Consider the following 24,179-nt stretch of genomic DNA (forward strand, 5'->3'; position numbering starts at 1 on the left):
TGCCCCGGCCCCGAGCCCGCGAGGCTGCGCCCCGGCGCCCCGGCGTCCCGGGGACGAGTCCAGTCCGCGTTTTACGAGTGCACAGGAGTGACCCGAGAGAAGTGGATAATAGTTGCGGGCGCTCGCTCGGCTCCCTCTCGTGCCATGCTGGGCCCGACGGGCTCAGCCAGTCGTGCATTTCCCCATATCCGGGTTAGCGAGGAAAAGAGAAAAGTTTCGTTTAAACCTGCACTAAAAACTTTGACCATGAAAGCACACAGCGGGGACAGGCCCAGACCGTAAGGCGCGCCCCCGGCCCGGCTCTCGGCGGGGCCCGGGCGGGGGAGGGGGCCGGCGGCTTCCCGGCGGGCCGCGTGGATGCGCACAGGAGGGGCCGCGGACTAAAAAGTGGGGCTTGTCGTCTCCCCCCGCCCCCCGCCCGGCCTCGCCACGCCGCGGCGATCATGGCCGCGCGGGCAGCAGCGGCGGCGGCGGCGGCGCGGGCGCGGGCGCGGGCGGGCAGCGGCGAGCGGCGGGCGCCCCCCGGGCCGCGGCCGGCGCCCGGGGCCCGGGACCTGGAGGCGGGGGCGCGCGGCGCGGCGGCGGCACCGGGACCCATGCTGGGGGGCGGCGGCGACGGCGGCCTGAATAATGTGCACCACCACCCCCTGCATCCCCGTCACCAACTGAACATGGCCCATAACGCGAGCGCTGCGGCCGCCGCCGCCGCCAGCACTAACAGCGCCAAGAGCGGCGGCTCCGAGGCGGCTCTCAAGGAGGGTGCAAGCGCCGCCGCGCTGTCCTCCTCCTCCTCCTCCGCGGCGGCGGCGGCGGCGTCCTCCTCTTCCTCCTCGTCGGGCCCGGGCTCGGCCATGGAGACGGGGCTGCTCCCCAACCACAAACTGAAAACCGTTGGCGAAGCCCCCGCCGCGCCGTCCCACCAGCAGCACCACCACCACCACCATGCCCACCACCACCACCACCATGCCCACCACCTCCACCACCACCACGCACTACAGCAGCAGCTAAACCAGTTCCAGCAGCAGCAGCAGCAGCAGCAGCAACATCCCATTTCCAACAACAACAGCCTGGGCGGCGCGGGCGGCGGCGCGCCTCAGCCCGGCCCCGACATGGAGCAGTCGCAACATGGAGGCGCCAAGGACAGTGCCGCGGGCGGCCAGGCCGACCCCCCGGGCCAGCCTCTGCTGAGCAAGCCGGGCGACGAGGACGACGCGCCGCCCAAGATGGGGGAGCCGGCGGGCGGCCGCTACGAGCACCCGGGCCTGGGCGCCCTGGGCGCGCAGCAGCAGCCGCCGGTCGCCGTGCCCGGGGGCGGCGGCGGCGGCGGCCCGGCGGGCGTCTCGGAGTTTAATAATTACTATGGCAGCGCTGCCCCTGCTAGCGGCGGCCCCGGCGGCCGCACTGGGCCTTGCTTTGATCAACATGGCGGACAACAAAGCCCCGGGATGGGGATGATGCACTCCGCCTCAGCCGCCGCCGGGGCCCCCAGCAGCATGGACCCCCTGCAGAACTCCCACGAAGGGTACCCCAACAGCCAGTACAACCATTATCCGGGCTACAGCCGGCCCGGCGCGGGCGGCGGCGGCGGCGGCGGAGGAGGAGGAGGCAGCGGAGGAGGAGGAGGAGGAGGAGCAGCAGGAGCAGGAGGAGCAGGAGCGGGAGCTGTGGCGGCGGCGGCGGCGGCGGCCGCGGCGGCGGCGGCAGCAGCAGCAGGAGGCGGCGGCGGCGGCTATGGGGGCTCGTCCTCGGGGTACGGGGTGCTGAGCTCCCCCCGGCAGCAGGGCGGCGGCATGATGATGGGCCCCGGGGGCGGCGGGGCCGCGAGCCTCAGCAAGGCGGCCGCCGGCGCGGCGGCGGGGGGCTTCCAGCGCTTCGCCGGGCAGAACCAGCACCCGTCGGGGGCCACCCCGACCCTCAACCAGCTGCTCACCTCGCCCAGCCCCATGATGCGGAGCTACGGCGGCAGCTACCCCGACTACAGCAGCCCCAGCGCGCCGCCGCCGCCGCCGTCGCAGCCCCAGTCCCAGGCGGCGGTGGCGGCAGCGGGGGCGGCGGCGGGCGGCCAGCAGGCGGCCGCGGGCATGGGCTTGGGCAAGGACATGGGCGCCCAGTACGCCGCTGCCAGCCCGGCCTGGGCGGCCGCGCAACAAAGGAGTCACCCGGCGATGAGCCCCGGCACCCCCGGACCGACCATGGGCAGATCCCAGGTAACCCCCGCGCCGGCCGGGCCTGCTTCCGCCCGGCGGCCTCGCCGCGCCGCGAGCCTGACTTTCTTTCTTGGCCGTGTACTTTTCCCCGTCCTCCCGCGGGGGAGGCGGGGGCGCGGCGCCCGAAGCCGTCTTAACCCGCGGCCGCTTCCCGAGGAGGTCGGGGCGCAGCCCGCGCCCGGCCGCGCTGTCCGGGCCGAGGGCGGCTTCGGCCGGGCCCGGCGGATTCGGCTCCGGGCGCCCGCACCCTCGCCCCCACCCCATCCCCCTGCTCCGGAGCGGGGTCGAGATTCCAGGGCACCCCCCGCGAGGAAGCCGTTCGGGGCGGTGGGGGCGACTCGGTGCTTTTGTAACGAAATAGGCTCTCCCGGCCAGCACGGTCTGCGGGGAACGCTGAGCGGATCCGCTCGGGTAGCGCCAACAATGTGCTCTAACTGGGGAAAGAATGAGGAACTTTCTCCCACCTTTAGCCACGGCACGTTCTCTCTCGGCTTGCACGGTAAAGGCAGGGAAAAGGGGTTACTTTGTGACAAGCGAGTGGGGTGTTCTGAGTTACGCAGAGCCGTCCGGAGATATTCGATGCGTTCTTCGATTTTTAAATGTTTGCGAGCAAGAATAATACCAACGTTTACAACGACGTGGAGGTAAAATATTCGAAAAGATACTCGTTTCTTCCTAAAAATAGCCGGGGAAATCCATTATTAGGCTTACGGGCTGCTTGAAAGGAGTCACCTTCAACAGAGAGGCCCTGTTAAAGGAGCACATTCCGGATCAATTGAACTTGTTTTGGTCATGGATTAGGCATACGTTTTATTCAGCAAATCCAGTAAGGTAGCAGACCAGGGACAATGGGTCTTTTTGGATCGTTTTTATTTGTATTTTCTTTATTTTGCTGTCACCCAAGTCTTCCAGCGCGATTAGGAAGTGCCCTGTGTTCTTGCTGTTTCTTGCTAGTAGGCTGAGCCTAAAGACTGACTTGATCTCCTTTGCAAGGTTTGGAATTTGAATTGTGGAGGTAAACTGGCTGTAATAGTCTCCAGACAGCTGCCTCTGAGTTGACATCTAATCTGCCATCTGATTGGCTCCCCTCTCACCATTGGGCATTTAGCACTGCTGATGTAAATAGAAGTGCTGAGCAGTACAGTCACAAAAATTCCTGCCACAAATAATAACTGAGCTCTATTACAAGCAGATGTAAGGCTGGACATTATTTAGAGCTTAAATGGTTATGAATCAGTTTTAATAAGAGGATTAAACACAGAAAAACATTACGCTGGTGTCCAGTCCTGAGCATTTACAAAATTCAGATCTTTGGTGACAATCTTGCACCACGCACGTTACATATATCATGGACTTTAATTGTAGGCTGAGGATATGGCCTTGAAAAGTAATTAAACCATGAATTTTTCTAATTTTTGGATTTGTAAAGCTTTTATACAAGTCTGCCCTTTACAGGTTCAACTATGAAAAAAATTGAATTGTATCAACACACATAGTTTAATATAACTAAAAATTTCAAGATTCTGATATACAGCAATATCTTTTGGTGATGTTTAATTAGCCTTATAACAAGATTGAAGGTATAGTTCTAGTTATTTGTGTTTTAGCACTTCTGAATGTGTGTGGATGAGGAGTTTTAGTTATAACTGACATATTTTGAAAAACATGAAATGAGAAAATCAATTTCGCTGACGACAATTAGTTCAAAGGGGGAAAATAGAAATGCCTGTGACCTACTGAAAATCATTTTATATTTGCTTCTGATTTGGAGAATACAGAAATGCCCCAAGAATCTTTTTTTCCCTTGATTATTTTGTTAGATAAGGTAATGTGAGCCTTATTTGAATTGCTTACACAGTGGAATCGGGAAACTGTATTACAAGCAAGTTGTACTGGGTGTGTTTCTTCCAAATAATTTGAGGTCTTTGCTGTGAACATTTTCAAAATTCTAATCTGCTAAAGGGAGTAACAGTGGTTGTATATATATTTTTATTCAGCTCATTTATTTTAGGAACGTGTATTTTAGTAATAATCGAATCTTAGCGAAGGGCCTTGTCAGAGTGAGTGAAGGGCTGCATGTAACAAATAATTATGCGAATCCTAGGCTGAACACTGGTGTCCTCTGAGTTCAGATCTTTAGTTAATGGAGTTTTACTTTTAATGATAATATATTTTTCCATTCTTGATTTAAAAACTTGTGATTTCAATTTTTATTTTTGATGCACACAAGTAAAATCATTATAGGGAAGCCTCATGTAAATAAACCCACGTAATTAATTTTAAAAAGCTGTGCTTTGTCAGCTTGCTTTTAAAGGAGCGTTTTAAAATTCACATCATTGTAAACTAGAAACAAATGAAGGTAGAGGCAGATGTAGCTCCATGTTACTTCAGAGTATTATTTCTTAATGGCACCAATCATTTTAAGTATTTTGTTTTCTGGGAATGAGAGTAAATCCATTATGTCCTCAGTATGACCCTTGGGAATAGCTTTTTTTTTTTTTTTTTTTTTTTGAGGGAGAAAAATTGACGATCATATGACCTAGATTCTAGATTCACAGATTTCTTTTTAAGTACCTTACCGTATAACATGTAGAATGTGTCTTTTTTATGCTCTCTCTCTTTTTTTCCCCCTTTTCTTTTTGGAAGACTAGTATTATTTAGTATTTGTTATGATAATTATACTAAGAAACAGCCATTTGTCCAAAATATTAAATTACTACCTGACTATAGGGTCATAAAATACTGTTAACTTACATTGTTAAATGATAAAAATTTTTTGGCTTTTAATATATTTGGTTTCATTTTTGATTTTAGGAAATGGTTTATATTGGGTGGCAAATGTTTTCGTAATTTGGAGCAAAACTTACGCATGTATTATAGAAGGAGGGTATTTTTAAAAAGTGAAATAAGCCATTTTACATTGCAGTTTGTTACTGCATTTTTGTGAGATAAGTATTCACATAGAGCAGTCTCAAAAGGAATATTGATGTCTACTCACATACACAGTGTTTTATATGATGTCCTCATTTGTACTGAATTACATTAATGTTGTTTTAACTTTAGTTTTATAGAACATAATACAATATAATAAAAAAGCCTTATTTACCATAGAAGAAGAGTGATTAGCCGGCTTACAAAGCAGGAAGCTACAAATTTGTTTCTGATTACCTTAAACTGTGTATAAGATACATTGTATCACAGCATCACTTTCACTTCCCCTCCCAATGAAATCTTAGGCTCTCTGATATTTAAATCTTACAAAGAAATTTTTGTGGCCTAAATTTATGTATTTGTCAGGGCATGGATGGCTGTTAGAACAGGTGGACTTGGTAACGAGTTCATAGAAAAGGCCTATCAAGTAAAAAACAAAAATGAAAACATAACAAAAATATCTGCAGTTCTCTGTTTATCTAAGCTATCTGGGATGAAATTATGCATGGCTTAAAATTGTTTTCATCAGGAATCCTGATTTTTGTGCTACTTATTTTTGACAATGTTTTTTAAGTAGCAACCATGTTTAAGACAGCTATTACTTAAATTTATGTTTATGTTAATATTAAATCAATAAGTGTATACTTCAGGGAATAGCTTATTCTTGGGTCTATAATGTGAAACCTTAAACTACCCCTTCCCCCTTTTTTGAGGGTTTTATTTGTCTATATTTAGTAATGAGTTTTTGGCAAGGCTTTTCATACTTGTTCCTATTTTTCTCAACATCATATTGTATCAGAATTGTGTTATAGATATGGACATAATGTAGCTCACACTTGGGCACTTTTACTAATGTACTTAACCTCTAAATATTGTGCTTCTTTACTAGAATTGAAGAAAACATCTTCACTCTGATATAAAAATAGCATTAATTCCTGTTTGAGAATCAATTTCGAAAATACAAGACAATGTAGAGGAACTCTTAATATAAACTCATTTGATAATTTTACTAGATACAGACTCCTTTTAAAGAAAACAGGTGTAATAGAATGGGATTAAGTTTTCAGCTCTATTTCTATTTCTTATTAATGGATGTTATTTCTTTATAATTTGTAGCAGGGTGTAAAAAGATGACTTCTCATGTAATAGGAACACTTATTTTCCTAGGATAAATCCAGTGTCACAGGCAAACCAAAAAGGTAATCATTTAGTTTATTTAACCCTGTCCTCTCCTAGGAGAGGAGTGGTTTGATTTAAAATTTGTTAGGGGTTCATGAAATTTTTCTACTTATTTTGAAGACTGACGGGGTTGTGTGTGTAAATTTTGGACGTAATGACATAGAAAACTGTATTAGCTTTTTGCTGGTGTCCCAAATCTGGAGGCTTTTCTCACTCTATAGGAGACTGACACTGCTCAGGTCATGGATCTATGTGCTTTGATCCGTATTTGTGGAAAAGGGACTAATATTTCATGTGTCACTTTTTTTTTGGGTTGTGTGTAGACTCGTGAATTTGAGGTTGATATGTTTGGTAGAGCTGTCATATGTTACTTAAATTTATGGAGGCTGAAAATGAATATTAATAGAACTCAATTCTATTCTTTATTTTTTTGGAAATATTTAGATTTTCAAAATGGATGTCATAAAAGTTTTATGACATTTAACAATGCTGTTTATACTTAAGGGCCATATCCACCTCATGGGCCTTTTTGAAATTGGGTGGTTTTTGGTTGCATGCCTTTGCACCCTGCCCTTTCTTGAACAGGAGGTTTTTGCAGGTTCTCTGTGAGTATGCAAAGTGGTGGCGCACACTTGCAGTATGCATTCATGAGGATGAGAAGTCCCAAGTCCCAGATCCCTGTGGTGTGGGGGAGAACTACCAGGCGGAACTGCTAATCCACTGAGAGTGTATTTATATATCATAGATGTGGACCTATTATATAGCATTGCTTTTTCCATTTTGGAGGCTATTTATGTAAGATCAAGTGGCCCTTTTTGGTTTAATTGGGTGATCGAGTGAATTAATTCCGATCTAAAAACTTGATATACTTTAGTGACTTTTTCTCTTACAAATTTGATGAAAAGAAAATGATTTAGTTATCACTTAGTTATCATGAACCTAAGTGTACTTAAGTATTCACTTACTTTGCCTTATGCTAACATCCGAACCAATGGAAATATATATATATAGAGAGAGAGAGACGCACACACACGTATATATACACACACTATAGTTTCAGTTTATTAATTCACCTCAATTGAGTGACTGAGTGAATTAACAAAGTAGAGTATGTTTTTCCGCAGTAAGTTTTCACCAAACATGTTCTATTTTCAAAGTCTTTGACTTGTAGTAATTCTAAGAGAACTATTTCCTTGCATTTACTTATTTGAATAGGATCCAGTAGACAGTTTTCAAACCCACTTCTGTATGGATCAATGCCAAGAATATTAGAAGCCTACCAAGTCTGACAGATGAACTAATGATGAAGTGAATTTGTTTCTTGAATGACATTTATTGCTAGAAAAGAGACGAAAGCCCTAAAGTCTTAAACATATATGGCTTACAGATAGACACTCTCATTGCCATTATTAAAACCAGGTAGATGGCAGCACAATCTGGAATAGATCTGTCATAGCAAGACAGTCCTTTTGGAATGAACGCGATTCGGCCCCTGCTGGCCGTCTTCTGTGGGACGTCTTCTGTGGGATGCCCTTCTCCATGTCTGATGAATGATGAACCTTGAGGATCTCACGTGTCTGTCTTTATTTGGTGTCTCTGAAAGGGAAGCCGTATTTGATGAAATCTAGAAGAAAATCCTAAACTACAATCCCACATTTTTTTTGGTAATAGGATGCTAAAAAATTACCTGTATGTACATTTTTGTGTGTGGTAAAATATACATAACATAAACTTTACCATTTTGAGCATTTTTAGGTACACAGCCTATTGTGGCAGTAAGTACATTCGCACTGTTGTGCAGCCATCCCGCCATCCATATCCAGAAGTTTTTCATCTTTCCAAAGTGAAATAAAAAATATTTTTCTCTTCCTTTTTTATGTCAGACTTTAAAATTGTTAGTTACTAATGTGTATTAGTGAAATAATTTTTTTGTAACCATTAATTTTGCCACTTCATAGTTTATTAGTAAATTCTTCCTCAGATGTTTCAGCAGAACATTAATGGTGTTTTTGTTTGTTTGTATTTTTTATTGGTCCATTACTTCCTCCCAGTTCTAACTTTGGGGAAATCCTCATAGATTTGGTCTGTTTGGAGGTGTGTGTCGTGTAGGTGTAGGTTAGTTGTTTCATTGCCAGTTAGGTCATTAAAAACTTAAAAGCAGCTTTTTGGAACCTTTCTAAAGCTTAAAGGTTTGGGGTATTTTGTTGAGAGAAACTTGGGACTTTGTTAGATAATAGGGCATGCAAATGAGCTATTACCAGGATCCCTTTTCCCTTTTCTTATTTCTCTCACCTTTTGCATTTTTAACCTTTTTAAAAAAGTTATTAGTTTTAGCTCTCTGCTATTAGTGAAAGTCGTTTACAGTGATTCTTTTTTTCTATTCTTTCTGTGTTTTAAGTTTTTGGGCATCCTGTCCCCCCAGCTGAGAGCAAACAACCATTAGTCCAGATGATGCTGTGTCCTTTTTCATAGTTTTCTCTGCCCCCCAATTTGTGTTTCCCACCCATGTTTTTACTTTTTGGTTCTCTAAAACTGCAGAAATTCTTTGTACATGGAAAAATTACTAAATTATGATGACTGACCTTTCAATTAAATTTTAGAGGCAGCTGTGAAGGGATACTTCTTAGATACTGGTTAGTCTTTCTTATGAGCAGGATTTTTTTCGTGTTGAATGTTAGAATTGTATTTGAGCTGCTATTGATGCTGGTACATGTTCACATCTTCATACAATCGGTTATGTACTTTTAGCACCAGTTCTACAGAGGACACAGAGGAACTGTTATTTAAGAGTATTTACTGGGAAGCAACAATTGTCTCTTTAAGATGTAAACATTTAGGATTTGTGTATGCTGTGAGGTCTATGTTAGATAAATATCTACTCTAGATAAAAAGTTAGCAAATATTTTTCGAGCACCCATTTTCGTAATCAATCCTGGGGCAGACACAGACAATAGCTGAGGTCTGGGGACCGCTGCTGCTTCTGTGTGCAGATAAATGCAGAGATGCTGCTAAAACTGGCTCCCACTGTACCTGGGTCATGGTATTTTTGGCATCATTGACTTAGAACTGGCTCCTTTAAATAAAATGCAAATAGCAACCATGTGGGTCAGCAGTCTGTTGGCCTGCTTTTTTGTAGGATGGGGAGTGGATTTTGGCAAAACAAGTAATTGGAGGTTGTTGTGATATAGTTTATGTGATCTATGACTTTTTTCCATTTTTATCAATCAATTACGGGCCTTGTGCCAGAGCAAAATATAGATCCAGTGTGGAGAATAATAACTAAAAGAAGGAGAATGTAATCACTTTGAAATTTATATAGAATGGTCCTTTTTCTTTTTCTCAGTTTTCTATATTACACAGACTCTTGGAAAAAAAGTTAAAACAGTCTGCTCAGATTTAGGAAGATACTTAGATTGCTGGGGTATTTTTGGTAACTGTTTAGATAATGTATGCTGGCTGAGGAGTAAATTCAGCTACTGCTTCTAGGTCCTGAAATAAACCTTTCAGAAAGCGAGGCATTGATGATTAGTGGAGGCAGTTCCAGAATTCTTAGTATCTCCTGTTTCATTTTGTGATGAATGTTTTAGAAGTTAAACCACTCACCATACTTCATAGCCTTATTTTGAAATGATTGGCAAATCTAAAATTCATCTAGAATTTGGCATCTAATATCTGAAATTTTAAGAAATAAATTTTAAGATTAGTGTTTATATATCGAGCTATAAATCCATTTTAAGGTACTTTAGATTTTCTGTTTCCAGTTCATATTTTTTATAATAAATTCTCTTTACCCAGCGAATTATAAATGACCTTGGAAATAGAAATGTAAAACATTGCTACTGCTGAGCAAGTATCTTTCTGAAGAGGCAGACATTTCTGAGGGGGCTGGTGTGTTTGATGTAGATGAGTTTATTTCTGTGATTATGAGGATTTTTGAGAGAATAAGACTATATTATGAGGCATCGTGGTGTAGTGGAAAGATCGTGGGCTTGGAGTCGGTCAGACCTTGGCTCTTTTGTATGCTTCAGTGCCCATTTTCTCTGTGGTCCGGCAGGGGCTCAGTTTCCTTATATGAAATGTTGCCTGCTGGGTAGGGTTGAACCCTTCACTGAGGTCGTTGATGTGATAAACCCCACGACATCTGCGTGTGGCACTTCTCTTCTTCGCCCACCTGCCTTCCTGCCAGTAGGCTTGCTTTCTTGTTCTCTGCTTGGCCCTGGTGTGCTTCAAGGTGTGGCTGAGGGCAAGCCTTTGCCTCTATCGATCAGGTGATCCCCAGCCACTCCCAGCTCCAAAATTCTGTGCTGCTTTTGAATTTTTGAACAAATATGTATTACTTAATCAGCTATGCACCACCGAACAGCTTGTTAAACTACACTAGATCCCAGGCATGTTTAGTGAATATAAACTGAGACCTGTGCAGATACACAGATTTTGAGCATTCCACTGTAATTTCCCTCACAAAATGTAGTTTTGTACTGATTGGGACTCTTGCTCAGCAGTTACAAAAGTTGGTTTTGGTTTACGGTTAGAGCCTATGGTGGGCCGAGGTCTTTGGACCCATGCTGCTACCCCATTCAATATTCCATCCTTAGTATTAATTAGTAAATTCTGTTCTCTTGCCAAGAATCATTCCTTTCTTATACCTCTTAGACCTTTCTACCTTCGTGATTTGCAAAAAAAAGGACTGGCTTTTTAGGAGAACTACTTTTTGCAAAGGAATAAAGTCTCAAAAATTTAAAACTAGGTCTCTTGGAGCTTCTAGGTGCTGGACTTTGGTCTGTGATTAGCTGAGTAACTTGCTTCTGTGACTGCTTCAACCTCACTGAATATACGTTCAGATTTGGTTCTTAGCAAAGATGTAATTACTACACATCGAAGGATAGGACTGTTCTCAGATAGTCAAAACAGGGAATGTCAAATCTGAGAAGGTCAAAGGCCCGCCTTGACCATAGAAGAACCTTTTTTTTTTTTTTTTTTTTTTTTTAAATACTGAGATTTATAAAACTATCAGGGACAACATTTAGTTCTATTAAGAACAAATACTTAGTACCACTTAGTGCTTAAGATACAAACAGTAAATATAACATATGATCCATAATTTCCCCTGGTGAATTATCATAGACTCCTGGTGTTTTACAAAGTGGAAATTAAAGTGAATAGCTGCATTATTCTTCTGCAGTTCTTATACAAAAAGACTGTCTCCCTCAAAGTGCATCATTTAAGAAGTATTTAAAAAGTAGTTGATAATTTATCTATACTGAAAGTTTACTAATGAATGTGTTATTCATGTGCAATATCAGTTGCAAGGAAATCTGTTCAGTCAGTCTTCACTATTTTATGTGGAAGGCCAGTGTACTTGAAGATTGTTCTTTAGTGCTAGGACATTGATGAGAAAGTGATCCTAATTTGGATTTTGTTTGGGGTGTTATTCATACAGTGATTTTTCTGCTAAAGAAATGGCTTCACAGTATCATTAGCACAAAGGATTTAATATTCAAGTTTATTTAATTTCACCTTATTGAACAGTCTGCTGTATGTCAGGGCTTTACAACTATATTAGTTTTGTGTCATGTAAACAAGAGCATGGACGTCAGGCACAGGAGACAAAGGTTTGGGGAGAACCTACTGTGTGCCTGGCACTGTGTTGGATGATGGGCTCCCTTGGTAACCAGGGTCTGGACCTCGATAAATTGACAGTGCAGCAATTAAGGACAAGTAAACATGCTACATACTATGGCGTAGAGGTTTCCAGTGGGAGTTTTGATGTTAGAGGATGCTTCACCTAGATTAGGTTGGTGGTGGGGGCAGGAGCAGGAAGCTCCTACAGTAAATGAGGTCTGGTAAGCCCCGACTTGGTTGATGAGCAGAAGTTAACCAGGTGAAGAGGTGTGGGGATGGGAGCAGGGCCAGGGCAAGAGCCAAAAGTGGACAGGTTAGAAAACACTGGAAGACTGGACACTTACTAGTTGTGTGACCTCAGGCAAGTTCCGTCACCACTCTGCAGTTTGTAGTTCCCTCATGTCTAAAGGAATGGGAAAGAATACTTGTGGAATTTTTGTGAGGAGTAGACTTTATAAGGTTCTGATATACAGCCTTTATTATTAGAGTGAGAAAGGAATATGCTTCTTCATGGATAAGAAATTAAAATGAATTAGATGTGATTCTCTGTTAGTTAATTGAACAGCCTGTTCATCTTTCCTCTCAGAACAAATAGGTTAATATTTCAAGCTTATTTCTGATTCAGACCATTTCAGTTTTTTATTGCCTGATATGTCTTTACCTTTCCAAGTGTTTAGGAAAAGTTAGTTATTGAGCAATTCTAAATGTGTGCTGTAGTTTTCCTAATTTTTTTTTATAGTCATATTTTTTAACTGGTAAGGAAAAATAAATTCAGAAGATCAATAACCAAAGAATTTAATTTCACCACCATCAACAAACATTTAGTGACCTTGGTGTTAGGGGCGTTGTACCAGATAAATAGAAATCCAGAGAATATTTGTAAATTGTTAAATGTTTTGTTTATTGTTTAGCATAAAGGGATGTCTTTAGATTACTGAGTACGTAAATACTGGTGATTAATTAAATAAGTTAGTTTATGGGATATTTTAATTTTGCTTACAATTCCATTTAATTAGACATGTGGATTGACTAACTCTGGCCTCATAACCAATCTAAAGTTTGAGTTGAGGGAAATTGGCGGTAGGCAGACGGCTTCCAAATTGATGAAATGGAACTTTTGCTTCTAATGTATTTTTTTCAGTTCCTAAACAAATAGTTTATTATTGTTAACTGTTGAAAAATTGTAGTCACACTTGTTATGATTTTGCTGTGTTTGAAAATCTTCTGTTTCCCACCCTCTTAGTGCCAGCTCCCTTTAATTTTATTTGGCTGATATAGAAAACATTCAGAAAGGTGCCTTGCTTACAGCAGGCAGAGACACGCTCCGTGAAAGTTGGTTTCTTCCCGTTCACCTGGTGTCTTCTATGTGTGGCAAGACTTTGTCCTTCCTTCTCCATTATGGTATTTGTCAGAACCATGAGCACTTTAAAGCCCTAGTGTTTTATTCTACAATTGATTAGTGAAGATGGGACTTGGAAAGAAGTTTTGCATTTTGTTTTTTATTGTTCAGTAAGTGCCTATAATTTTTCGTATTGCTATGTTAGTGAGGAGGGAGAGAAGAATGAGGGAAATGGAGAAGATGTATTTTATTTAAGACAGTTATATTTGGATTACGTAAAGGCATTTTTTTTCTTTCTTTTTTTTTTTTGTTGGTGAAATTACCCTTTCCTGGTCCAAGCAGTTTCATGCTTCATTGAAAAACTAATGCACAGAAGTCGTAATCAGTTGTTAAAGTATTTGAGCCAACTGGTTGTCAATATGTTGAAGTTTTATTCTTGGTAAATCTAGAAATTCCATACAAATGTATTTTATGAACAGGAAGGTGTACCAGCATGGCTAAATTGATAAAGCTCGAATCTGGATTTGATTTGTGTGTATGGTATTTTTTAGGGACTCTCAAAGTTTCACATATGAAATAAACTAGGTAGCGTGTACAGACGGCATCACATGATCAAAATATTTTTCCCTGTGCTGCTGCCAGAAGCTATCTATTGCTTTTCAACAGTCTTACTTGTTGGGCATCATGCCAAGATGTTTAAGACAGCCCCTTACGTGAGCTGTTCCATTCTTAACCTCTTTGACTGAAGTGCCGTGACCTTCACATATGTAGATTAGCCATGTGCTCTGTGAATTGAAGCTTGCTGCCTCAGGAAGAAAGGGTTTTTCTTTTTATTCCACTGGGAATTTGACAGCCATTCATCCCTGACCTGGGTAGAGGTAATGCAAGGAAATTGGATTCAAATGGAACGTGGACAGATAACACAGGGAGGCAGTGTGTGCAGGCAGGCAACACTTTGTGCCAGGTCCGGGATGAACACGTCTCTGGTGTGGATAATGTGCCAATGTGCAGGATCTGAAAAGCAACAGATATGTAGAGGTAAACAGATAAATGTAGGAGTTTTGGAACCGTGTCCTTTTAAAAAAGGAAATTGTCATTATGGACATTTCTAATTAGTTTTGACACTATTCTTCCTCTTCCTTTCTAACCTAAATTTTTGAAGTCTTTTTTGAATTTTTGTTTATTTCCTAATGTTACTTGAGAATTAAATACTTTTAATATTGTGGGCAATCATGGACTTACATGCAATTAATTTAGACGAGCATTTCAAAAGCAGAAATCATGAGGAAATTGGAGAGATGAACATATGACCTGTATCTGGAAGAAGCAGCATTTTTTTTGTCTTTGTGCTATAAAATTTTGAAATGAATTGGTATTTACACCTTAACCCGCGTGAGAGTTATTGTTTTTGTAATGTTTAATAAAAGTAATTAACGAACAGTGAATTTTTGGATTTTTATTAGACAAAATTAGTTTTAAAGAATGTTTATCTTTGCTTTATTAATAAACATACTTGGAGTTAAAGTAAAATTCAGTATGAATAATAGTCATGATACTTGATTAGGTTGATGTGACAGCATACAGAAGGAAAGTTCTCATTATAAGAATAATAGGTCTGAAGTGGTACTCCAGCTAGTTTCTTAGCAAAAGAAGGGGTGATTAGGACAGTCTGAAATTTATGGGTGCTTTTGCGTGGTGTTCAGAGCTGAGCTTTTCCTGTGTACGTTAGAGTTCATGAAATATTAAGGATCAGAGCATCTGTTAGCAGCGCTGTGGGAGGTGTTGTACGTACCTACCTCTTTCCATGAGGTGCAAAAGAAGTTATTCCTTAGGATGCCTATGTGGGGAATGTGCTTAATGGATATGGCAGAGTAAAGGGGAGCAAAATTGTCCTTTGACCTGAAGAAGACTTCTTTCTTTTTCATGTGAGACTAATAAAAAAGTTGGGAAAAGTGTGTGATCACGATCATGCAGAATGTCAGGGCTTTCAGGATTTTTGTTCCTGTGGCAGATGTGAGGAGCGATGGTCCATAGGCAAAGGACTGCCATGTGCCACATCTTCATGTGCAGCTGGCAGAGGGATCAGCAAGGTCATCCGCAGAGTTGGAGTAATAGAAGAGTGGAGGTGAGAGGAGTGTCCAGTGCCTGAGAAGGCAGAAAGAAATTCTGTGATTGGAGAAGTAGCAGGGCAGGCATGTAATTAAGGTCAGAACAGCCAAGTGCAGAGTGGTCCTCCTGGGAGGACAGGGTGCACAGAGTGAAGGAGAGTGGCCAGCTGGGCATAGACAAGGCAGGAAAAATGTCAAGGCGGTGGTGAGTCAGCAGCCGAGCCTGTGTGCTTTGTCCAAAGGGTGGCCTGCGTAGGACCCTGTTGTGGGAACACACTTGGCCCCTCAATCCAGGCAGGAGTGACTGGTAAACCACTTACAAGTGCACTGCTTCTCATTCTTGGCCTGGCAAATAAAGAAGAGCAGATTCAGAGAAAGACTTAGGAGAGCCATAAATAGTAGTGCTATAATAAAAAGCAGTAATAGTAATAACAGCTATCAATATTGGACACATACTGTGTGTGCCAGGCACATTGTACGTGTTAACTTCAGTTCTTTCAGGTCTTGCAAGGCATCGTCATTATCCCTATTTTATAGACAAGTGAACTGGTAGAATTAGGAAATTTGTCTAATACCCAGGTTCGTCTGATGCTAAAACCTACATTCTTTCCACTAAACTAGTGGTTCTCAAATGCTGTTGGGCATCAGAATCACCCAAGGAGGTAGACAAGGTTCCCAAGCCCCCACACTTAGGGATTTGGATGCCATTAGGCTGTGGAGTGGCCTGGAAGCCCACCGTTCTGCCTGTCACAGAGGTCATTGAAAGGCTAGAGGTAACATTTCAATAAATAGACTTTTTTGTTATTGTTAAGACATGTAGAATTCCGTTCTTATAGTTGAGGAACTTTTAGTGTGTTTTGGCTCCATAGTCATTATCAGACAAAGAGGAGGAAAGAATCTGTGCTACGGGGGCATGAGGATGGCTTTTGTGATTTTTCTGATAGTGTTATCAAACTTTAATTTTCATTCACCCGACGGGGGACACCTTACTACAGTCTGCGTCATTGCTTTTAGTTATCAAGGGAGGCTGTGAAATAGTCTGTTGATGTTTAAAGGGAAGCATAGATTCTCTTCTGTCTGATTCTATTTCAGTGTGGCTGTGGCTGAAGTTCTTGGGGTGGTAGACAGCATCCACAAGAGTGTCTAGCACATAGTAGGTGCTTAATCAGTCATGTGGATGAGAGAATGGACAAGCAGACTGGACAGTGTCTCAAAGGTCACTTGGTGTTACCACAGTCCAGAAATCTGTGAATCCAAAGAAGTATGAAGAGAGAGAACATAAGGGAAGAGAGGCTAGATAATAGAGATCAGAAGATCAGAGAGACGGGAGTGCAGGCAGCCAGAAGAGAGAATTTTAGAGTAAGAAACCAACAAAATAAAATTGAATGTTCATTATGTACTCAGAGTGAACTACGGTGATGGTGAAAGTTGTCAACCAAACATAAAAATTAGCATATCTTAAAATAATCGAGACGTTCATGCGTAATTAAAAGAACAAATGTAAGGCAGAAAACTCCTGCAGTTCTTTGGCAAGGTTATTTCATGACATGCAGGCATGACTGTCTCTTTGGCTCTCAGTGGAGCGCCTCCTCCACTTGGCTGCTTGCTTAGCTGGGAACTTCCAGGCCGCCTGGCCTCAGCGTCTCGGGATGGGTCCTAAGACCCTCTTAGACTTTTTCTTCCTTGTTATGCCTTGTGGGTAAGGTACAGTACTGGGGAGATTTTCCCTTTGTGTTCCCAACTGTTCCTCTCCTTGAAGAGTTGTCAATAAAAGCAAATCTTACAGCTTTTAAAAAAATCAGTTTGGCTTATAACATTGTCTTTAGACTAGCGCTGTACCCAGTTCTGCAGAGTGTCTGAGCGGTGTGAAAGATCTGCACACTGGCTCTGTTCACATCTAGTCTCTGGGTTTTCACCTCATGTTTTCCTCACTTCCCACTTGCTCCTCAATTTGATGCTGAGAATATTTCCAAATAACATGCCTCCATAATGCTGTTTTTAGCTTAGGATTAAATGAAGAATCTCCTGTCTCCTGTTTCTTATTTTATAATAATATTTCATTGTGATTTATTATTTATAATAAAATATCACTGCTAGGGTAATCATAGATTTATAGTTTTTGAAGTTAATGCTGACTACACCTAACCCATCTCAAGCAAATGAGTTCACAGTCTATTTTTAGGAACCCACAGGAAGAAAAAGCAAAACAAAACCTGTAACCTGCTTTTTCAACTGTTGCCACGTGTCTCTATGACTGCGCCTTTAATTTTGTTTGGTTCTTTAAACTTGTGAAGGGAATGGGCATCTTTTTAGTGTCTTAGCAGCCACATTTGAATCTTGTTCATTATGATAAAAGGTGTTTTTTGCCTGGAAAGCTGACACCTGTCTATCTGTGTTATTCCTTTCAGAGAACTTCAGTGGTAAATATATCATTCATCTTAGTGGTGAGATTTTTCAGGAATGTTAACATTCTGAAACAGCTGAGAAAAGCCTTAAGAAAATAACTGTCACAATGCTCATGAACTTCACTCTGTCGGAGAAGAGTAAAGCCATTCTTTCCTTATTCAGGCATAGACGATAGTTATTTGATTCCTCCCGGGAACGTTCCTTTTTGCCATATTACACGTAGGGGGTAGAGATGTGAGTAGCTCAGCTGTGGGCAGCAGGTTAGAACTGAGGCCTCGGAGAAGCACGCAGGTGGCGAGAAGTGGCAGGTTCTCGAAGCATGGGGCAGGGGCAGAAGCCGCGCTGGCCAGAGCCTTGTGGCCACCGAGGGGAGGGAGTGAGAAGGCAGCCCAGTCTCACGCGCCTTGACACCAGCCTGCTAGGAGAGACATTTGGAGGGGTACCTCCCACACCCCAAAAAACACTGGGAGAGGAGCATGGGAAGCCAGGGGTGGGGGTGAGTGGTATGGCCAGCAATTGCCAGATGTTGTGTGACTTTGGCAAGGTTGTTTCATGACATACAGTCATGACTATTTCTGTCTTTGCTGTTGCCATGTGGCCGTTTTGGAGCCAGAGGAGGCTGCCCCACATTGATGGCCAGCAACTGCCAGAAGCTGTGCTGCTTTCGTCATCCATTGACCACACACCTGGGGACATCTACTCAGATGCAGGTGTCTCTTCAGCACCTGTGTGTGACAGAGAGTGTTTTAGGCCCTGGGGATACAGAGATGAGTACACCCAGCTGCTGCTTTCATAAGGCTTACCTTTCAGTAAAATTTAATCCCAGAGATAGCAGAACCAGCTGTCCACATGGGGATGGTCACCTTTATTGTAGGATGACTAGCAGTACAGGGGAATTCAAAAGAATTGGTCACTTTCAAAAATTATTCAGTAATGGAGCTATATATAAATATGCAATAAAAATCAATTTGTAAAGGAATTATCACAATTATTTCTATAGCCTTACAAATGCTCAGCGTGTACCTCTTATGTCACAGGACAGTTATCAAGTGTAGCATTTCTACTGTTGTGCTGAAATGGCTGATGGCAGCCTGGATGCCACCCTCATTTCCTTTGGGCTGGGAGGAAGAGGTGGTGCAAACACAGTTCTCCATCTGACTCCCAGAGAGAAATCAGGTGGCATTGTGACTTGCTGAAGCTGTTCTTGCTGTTGAATCATCCCCTCTGTTTAGTAGCAGGCCGTGGTTTTGGACATGTTGGGTTTGAGATGTGTTCCGGGTAGCTCAGCGGAGATGCTTGAGCAGGCAGGAAGAAAATAGGAATGTGGAGTAGAGGAGGGTGATTCGGGCCTGGTCGAGGCATATGTGCTCTCAGTAGGAGGTGTCATTGGAGAGGAGTTTCTGAGACTGCCCTTGGGAGTGCATTTGCGGAGAAGAAAGGGATGCTGAGGAGTTTTAGGGAGCACCAGCATTTACATGGTGAATAGGAACCGTCCAAAGAGCCAGAAAAGGAGATGGAAAACCTGGGCAGGGTTCCACAGAAGCCCTGGGCAGATGGGTTTCTGGGGGGAGGGAGGCACAGCTGTGGTAGGCACAGAGGAATGTCCAGGGAGAGTGGAGGCTGACCGAGTGGTCATTTGTCAGTGGCGGCCCTGGGAAGAGTGGTCAGGAAGGAGGCAGGCTGCAGTGGGCTGAGGGAATGGGAGATGAGAAGGGGGCTTCGAGATGGCTGGCAGAGGAGTGGGTTTTGTTTGTTTTTTTAAAACTTTCTATTTAATTGGAAGAGAGGGGCAGAGAATCTTGCTCCCTGTGCTGCTCGGTGTGCCCAGGCGCTGTGCTGGGTGCTTCTTGTCATGGCCCCTCGATGTCCATGGCCCCTTTTCTCCTCTTCTGTGGACCTGGAGTGCTCGGGTGGGGGTGGGAGCCTGTCTCTTCTTTGTGTTCCTGGTGCCTGAGGTGGGTCTGTCACATGGCGAGACTCAGTGTGCACTTGTGATATGAGTTCTCTTACTTAATCCATGCAACAATCCTGGGCGACAGGTTTTGCTGTCCCCATTTTATAGATTCTTAGAAAACACAGGACCAGGGGGGCGCATGTACTTTGACCAAGGCTGTCAGTGATGGCACCCAGAGTCAAACCTGCGTCAGTTAACTCCAGAGCTTGTACTGCACTTTTGCTTCATGGTTGGAGGATATTTCACTAGATTTTTAAGTTGAGGGAAAGGAGCACATTTATATAAAGATTACTTATAAACATTTCCAGGAAATAAGTTTTGTAATATATCACATTACCAATATATGTTGGGTGTTCTTGATCTCTTTGGTAAACCGGATTGTCACCTTAAAGTAGTGAGTCAGCCAGAGTGTCTGCTGGAGACATCTCTGGACGTCTGGAGAAACTTCTTAAAACAGAGGTCATTATGTTTGGGGAATTAGCTTTGGTTATTGCTGCTTCTATGGCAATAATCTTGGGTTAAGGCAGTGGTCAGTGGGAGTAAAAGTTGTTATTATACATTTTATCATTACCCCCTCTGAAAGCTTGTGTTTGAGAGCCGTGATTCAGGATTGGACACTGAAAATCTTGGCAATTCTGAAATGGTTTTCTCTGTGTGTGTATACGTTTTTCTTTGCTGTGAAAATTGTTAATGTAACATAGGTATGTGTTTTCTACTATGCATTTATAATGAAACCACTTTTTATAACTCAGATACATGTCCCATTTTAGTATTACAGATTATAGGTTAAATTCCCTCATGCTACCTGGAAACACAAAGGGAAATCAATTGTTTTGCCATTGTACTGAAATATTACGTGTTGAATAATTAATAATATAAAATAATTCACTGAACAGTTACTAGGTGTCAAGCACTGTGCTGAGAACTCTATATACGTTTTCTGTGAGGTGGGCCCTGTTACTGTGCTCATTTTACAGATGAATAAGCAAAGGCACAGTATGTGGAGCCCTAAGGCACATTCTAGAAAGTAGCACAGTATGAACCTAGGCAGTCAGATTTCATTGTCTTTTCAAATAATGATGGTGTGTTTTCTCTCAGGAGTGAGTGGAATGAGCAGAGTTAGACAGGTAGTCTGAATTTATATTGTGGAAGTTGTCATTATTATATGATTTTTTTTTTTTTTTGCTTGCATTTATGTCATTTGATATTCTACAAGCATATCGGAAAAGCTGATGAAGAAAGATCTCCCCTTCCTATCAAGGGGATATCATTTGGTTAGAGAGAGACACACAAAACAGAATCCTCGAAGAAGCGTCACAGGAGTGAGACTCCCAGCCATCAGGTGAAACAAGAGAGTTATTTTCTTCTTTTCGGGGTCCTAGGAGACATGTCTCTAAGGTACCCTCTGGGACTCCCCTGTTTTGCTTGTGGCAACCATTTTTGTTATTCATGTCCCATCTGTCCCACCAGTTAGGAAGCAGATTTCAGCTAAAGTGCATTTCTTTTTTTGATGAGACTGTGAAGGGAAGCTTTATAGTCGGTTTAGTTTTTATGACCATTCCCCCTTCTTAAAGAGAAAACTCAGAATTAGGACCCCTAGTGTGACTGAAGAATCTTTTTCCAGCCAAAAGTCTTTTAGCATTAAACGTATACTGCACTGTATAGCCTCTAGTCTGCTCTGGTAGCCTCTAGTCACATGACTCTTTAAATTAAAATTACATAAAATTAAAAGTTCAGTCCTGCAGTTGCACTAGCCACATTGTATGTGCTCAATAGCTCAAATGCAGTACAGATCTAGAACATTCCCATTATTGCAGAAAGTTCTGTGGGACAGAGACTGGTTGCATCTTGTAATATTTAAAACAGTGTAAACGTACTAGTACTGTGCACTGCTCTTTTTAAGTACAGAATGTGAACTGCTTGAATTTTGGATGGCTATGAATAGGACACTGTCTCAAATCATCATTATTTTTGAAACTATCTTTGATATTATCAATAGTACTTACATATTGCGGTGATCTGAAATTTTAAAAAGGTTGGAAAAAGTAATAGCACTATTATAGGAAAAGATTTCTTTCTCTATTTTGAAGCATTTTTTTTTCCATGGCCTGACATGTTGTCTAAAGCTGGTAGGAACATGGAGAGTATCTGTGTTATCCACTTTTTTGTAACAGGAGAGAAAATGTTGCTGCTGTTTGGAACCAAGCACATGTAAACTATTTTACTTGATTTTATTTTCTGTCCACTGAAAATGTGAGACTGAGTAGTGTTTCTTCTATAATGTTTTAAGGTGAGTCCTGGATTTCTGTCTGTGTCACTGTGGCCTGGTAGTTGGAATAGGTTGTGCATTTTGCTCTGGAAAAACATCAAATTGCTTTCTCAAGATTGACTAAAATGTTTTAACTCTTCATAGCAAATGAGGCATGAAACAAATTGTCAGAAGGATGGAGACAAAATTATTGCAGCACTGAGTGTTTCACTGGCTGGTACCGTTCTAGCCAAGGTGTGAGTAGAGCAGATAAATGTGTAAACACTTTCCTCCTCTTCTCCTGCCTGGTTTTTCACAGCTTGTCTTCACTGGAGGAGCTCCATCTACGTCAGGAAAATCACAGCCCTCTGGAAGTGTCAGATCGTCGTGTTGCCATGGGGAGTAATTAGGAAGTACTGTAGGCTACGGATCCGAAGAAATAAACTTCCTGTTTGCAAACATTTTACTTCACATCATCATTAGATGAAGCAAAAATACATTTCTAGTGTCTCCGAAAGCTCGATTATGTGTAAAGAATCTCAGAAGTTCCTTATGTATATCCTTTTCTATTCATTCAGTGCATTGTTCTCCTTAGAATAATACCCTGCTTTTTAGGTTCTAGTAGTTTGAATGATAATGCTTGAACTGGAAGGTAATGAGATATTTAAATCATGGACTTTTGACTTTTAAAATGTCCAGTGTTAATTTTAGGTTGACTAGAGGTTTAATAGGGAGCACTTTATAGTTTGGCTACTCTTTCACTTTTGATTCTGAAGCTTCTGTTTAGATTCTTAAGTTAGTATTTAAGACATAGCAAATACAGGGTTATAACTCTTTTACCCCACTGGGGCTTATACTTTCAAACATAGGTCATAGAGTGGCCAAAATATATGTTCCATATAGAGTGTGAGAAGAGAAGTTTAAGAGGAAGATTATATACAATTTGGGCTTGTTTTTCTGTGGCTCACTTAAGGGTTATTTGTTATATTTCTGAGTATTTTTAGCATCTCATAAGCAAAGGGATGTATGGGATATATGTGTACATGTGTTTATTAATACGTATGGTCTTGTCTGTGTACATACATAATATTGGTAGTTATATTAAGTAAACTACTAATATAGCTTACTATATAGTTTAGTATAACTATAATAAGTCTGGAAAATAGAGAAAAAGCATGATCCTATCACAATAATACAGCTGGTAGAACTTTTACATCTTTCTGTATAGTTTTTCTGTATTCTGATAGGCATATGTATTAGTATAAACACTTTTTTCATCCTTTCCTTTTTTCGTTTTTACTTACCTCTATAGTGATAGGTATATGTAAGGAATATAATAAACTGATTATACACTTCCAAACAACTGTGTTTCCTTTATATTGGCCCAACTCTAGTATTCCGAGATAATTGAATTTTGTTCATATGATCTTATACATTTATTAAGCTTTTTTAATGAATGAAGATTTAAGAGCAACATTTTATTTATGGAATGCAGTCCACATTTACAAAGTTATGTAATAGAAATGCATGTGTATTTCCTGTGAATTTTCACATTTAAAAAAATGAGTCTTGCAAAGATTGTTGTGGATGCTTCTTGTCTTTTAAGGAGGGAACCAAAATATTTTCCTTTCCCCTCCTTTTGATTTACTCTCATCTTTGAGCTGTCTGTTTATATCTGTCCATCTTCCTCCCTCTGTGTATCTATCTTATGCTTACCTAGACTTTCCTTGGTGTTTGTTTTTGCATTTATTTATGATTCCTCCTCTTTCTCAAGTGAATGCTCTGTTTTTTGCTTTCATGGTGTATTCTTTCTGGCTTTCATTTTGTCTTTTTCCTTTTTTTTCCTTTTCCTTTTCCTTTTCCTGATCCAGTTCTTCCTGTCCCTCCTCAGCTGCTCACATTGATGAATGGATCAGTTGTAAGCTTCAAATTCCACATCCTGTCCTGAGTGGGCTTTATAGAAAAATTTTCCTGTGTGTCTTGTTACCTTTTGCCCGTACATATGAAAAATTTGGCCCTCCCCCCTTTTTTTAAACCATACTTACTAAACAGTTGACCTCATTTTCCTCATCTGCAAAATAGGGATGATAATTTACATGACTGTTATGAGGACTAAGTTAGATAATGAATGTAAAGCATATAGCACAGTGTAACGTAGGTGTCTGCTAAGTGATAGCAGCAGCAG

The 24,179-nt window shown here is 42.1% G+C and overlaps 1 protein-coding gene across 4 annotated transcripts in view; it reads left to right on the forward strand.

The window, feature by feature from the left end:
* Positions 1–443: 443 nt before the first annotated feature.
* Positions 444–24,179, forward strand: part of ARID1B (AT-rich interaction domain 1B) — a 405,100-nt gene continuing 381,364 nt past the window's right edge. For 3 of the 4 annotated variants that reach the window (XM_063096175.1, XM_063096176.1, XM_063096177.1), the window contains exon 1: positions 444–2,207. In XM_063096175.1, the coding sequence (XP_062952245.1) occupies positions 444–2,207 (1,764 nt within the window). Of the gene's footprint in view, positions 2,208–2,686; positions 2,707–24,179 lie in introns of those variants that run through there. The other variant, XM_063096178.1, reaches the window with a different exon arrangement.

This window comes from Cynocephalus volans, chromosome 5, assembly GCF_027409185.1.
Source record: "Cynocephalus volans isolate mCynVol1 chromosome 5, mCynVol1.pri, whole genome shotgun sequence".
NCBI lineage: Eukaryota > Metazoa > Chordata > Mammalia > Dermoptera > Cynocephalidae > Cynocephalus > Cynocephalus volans.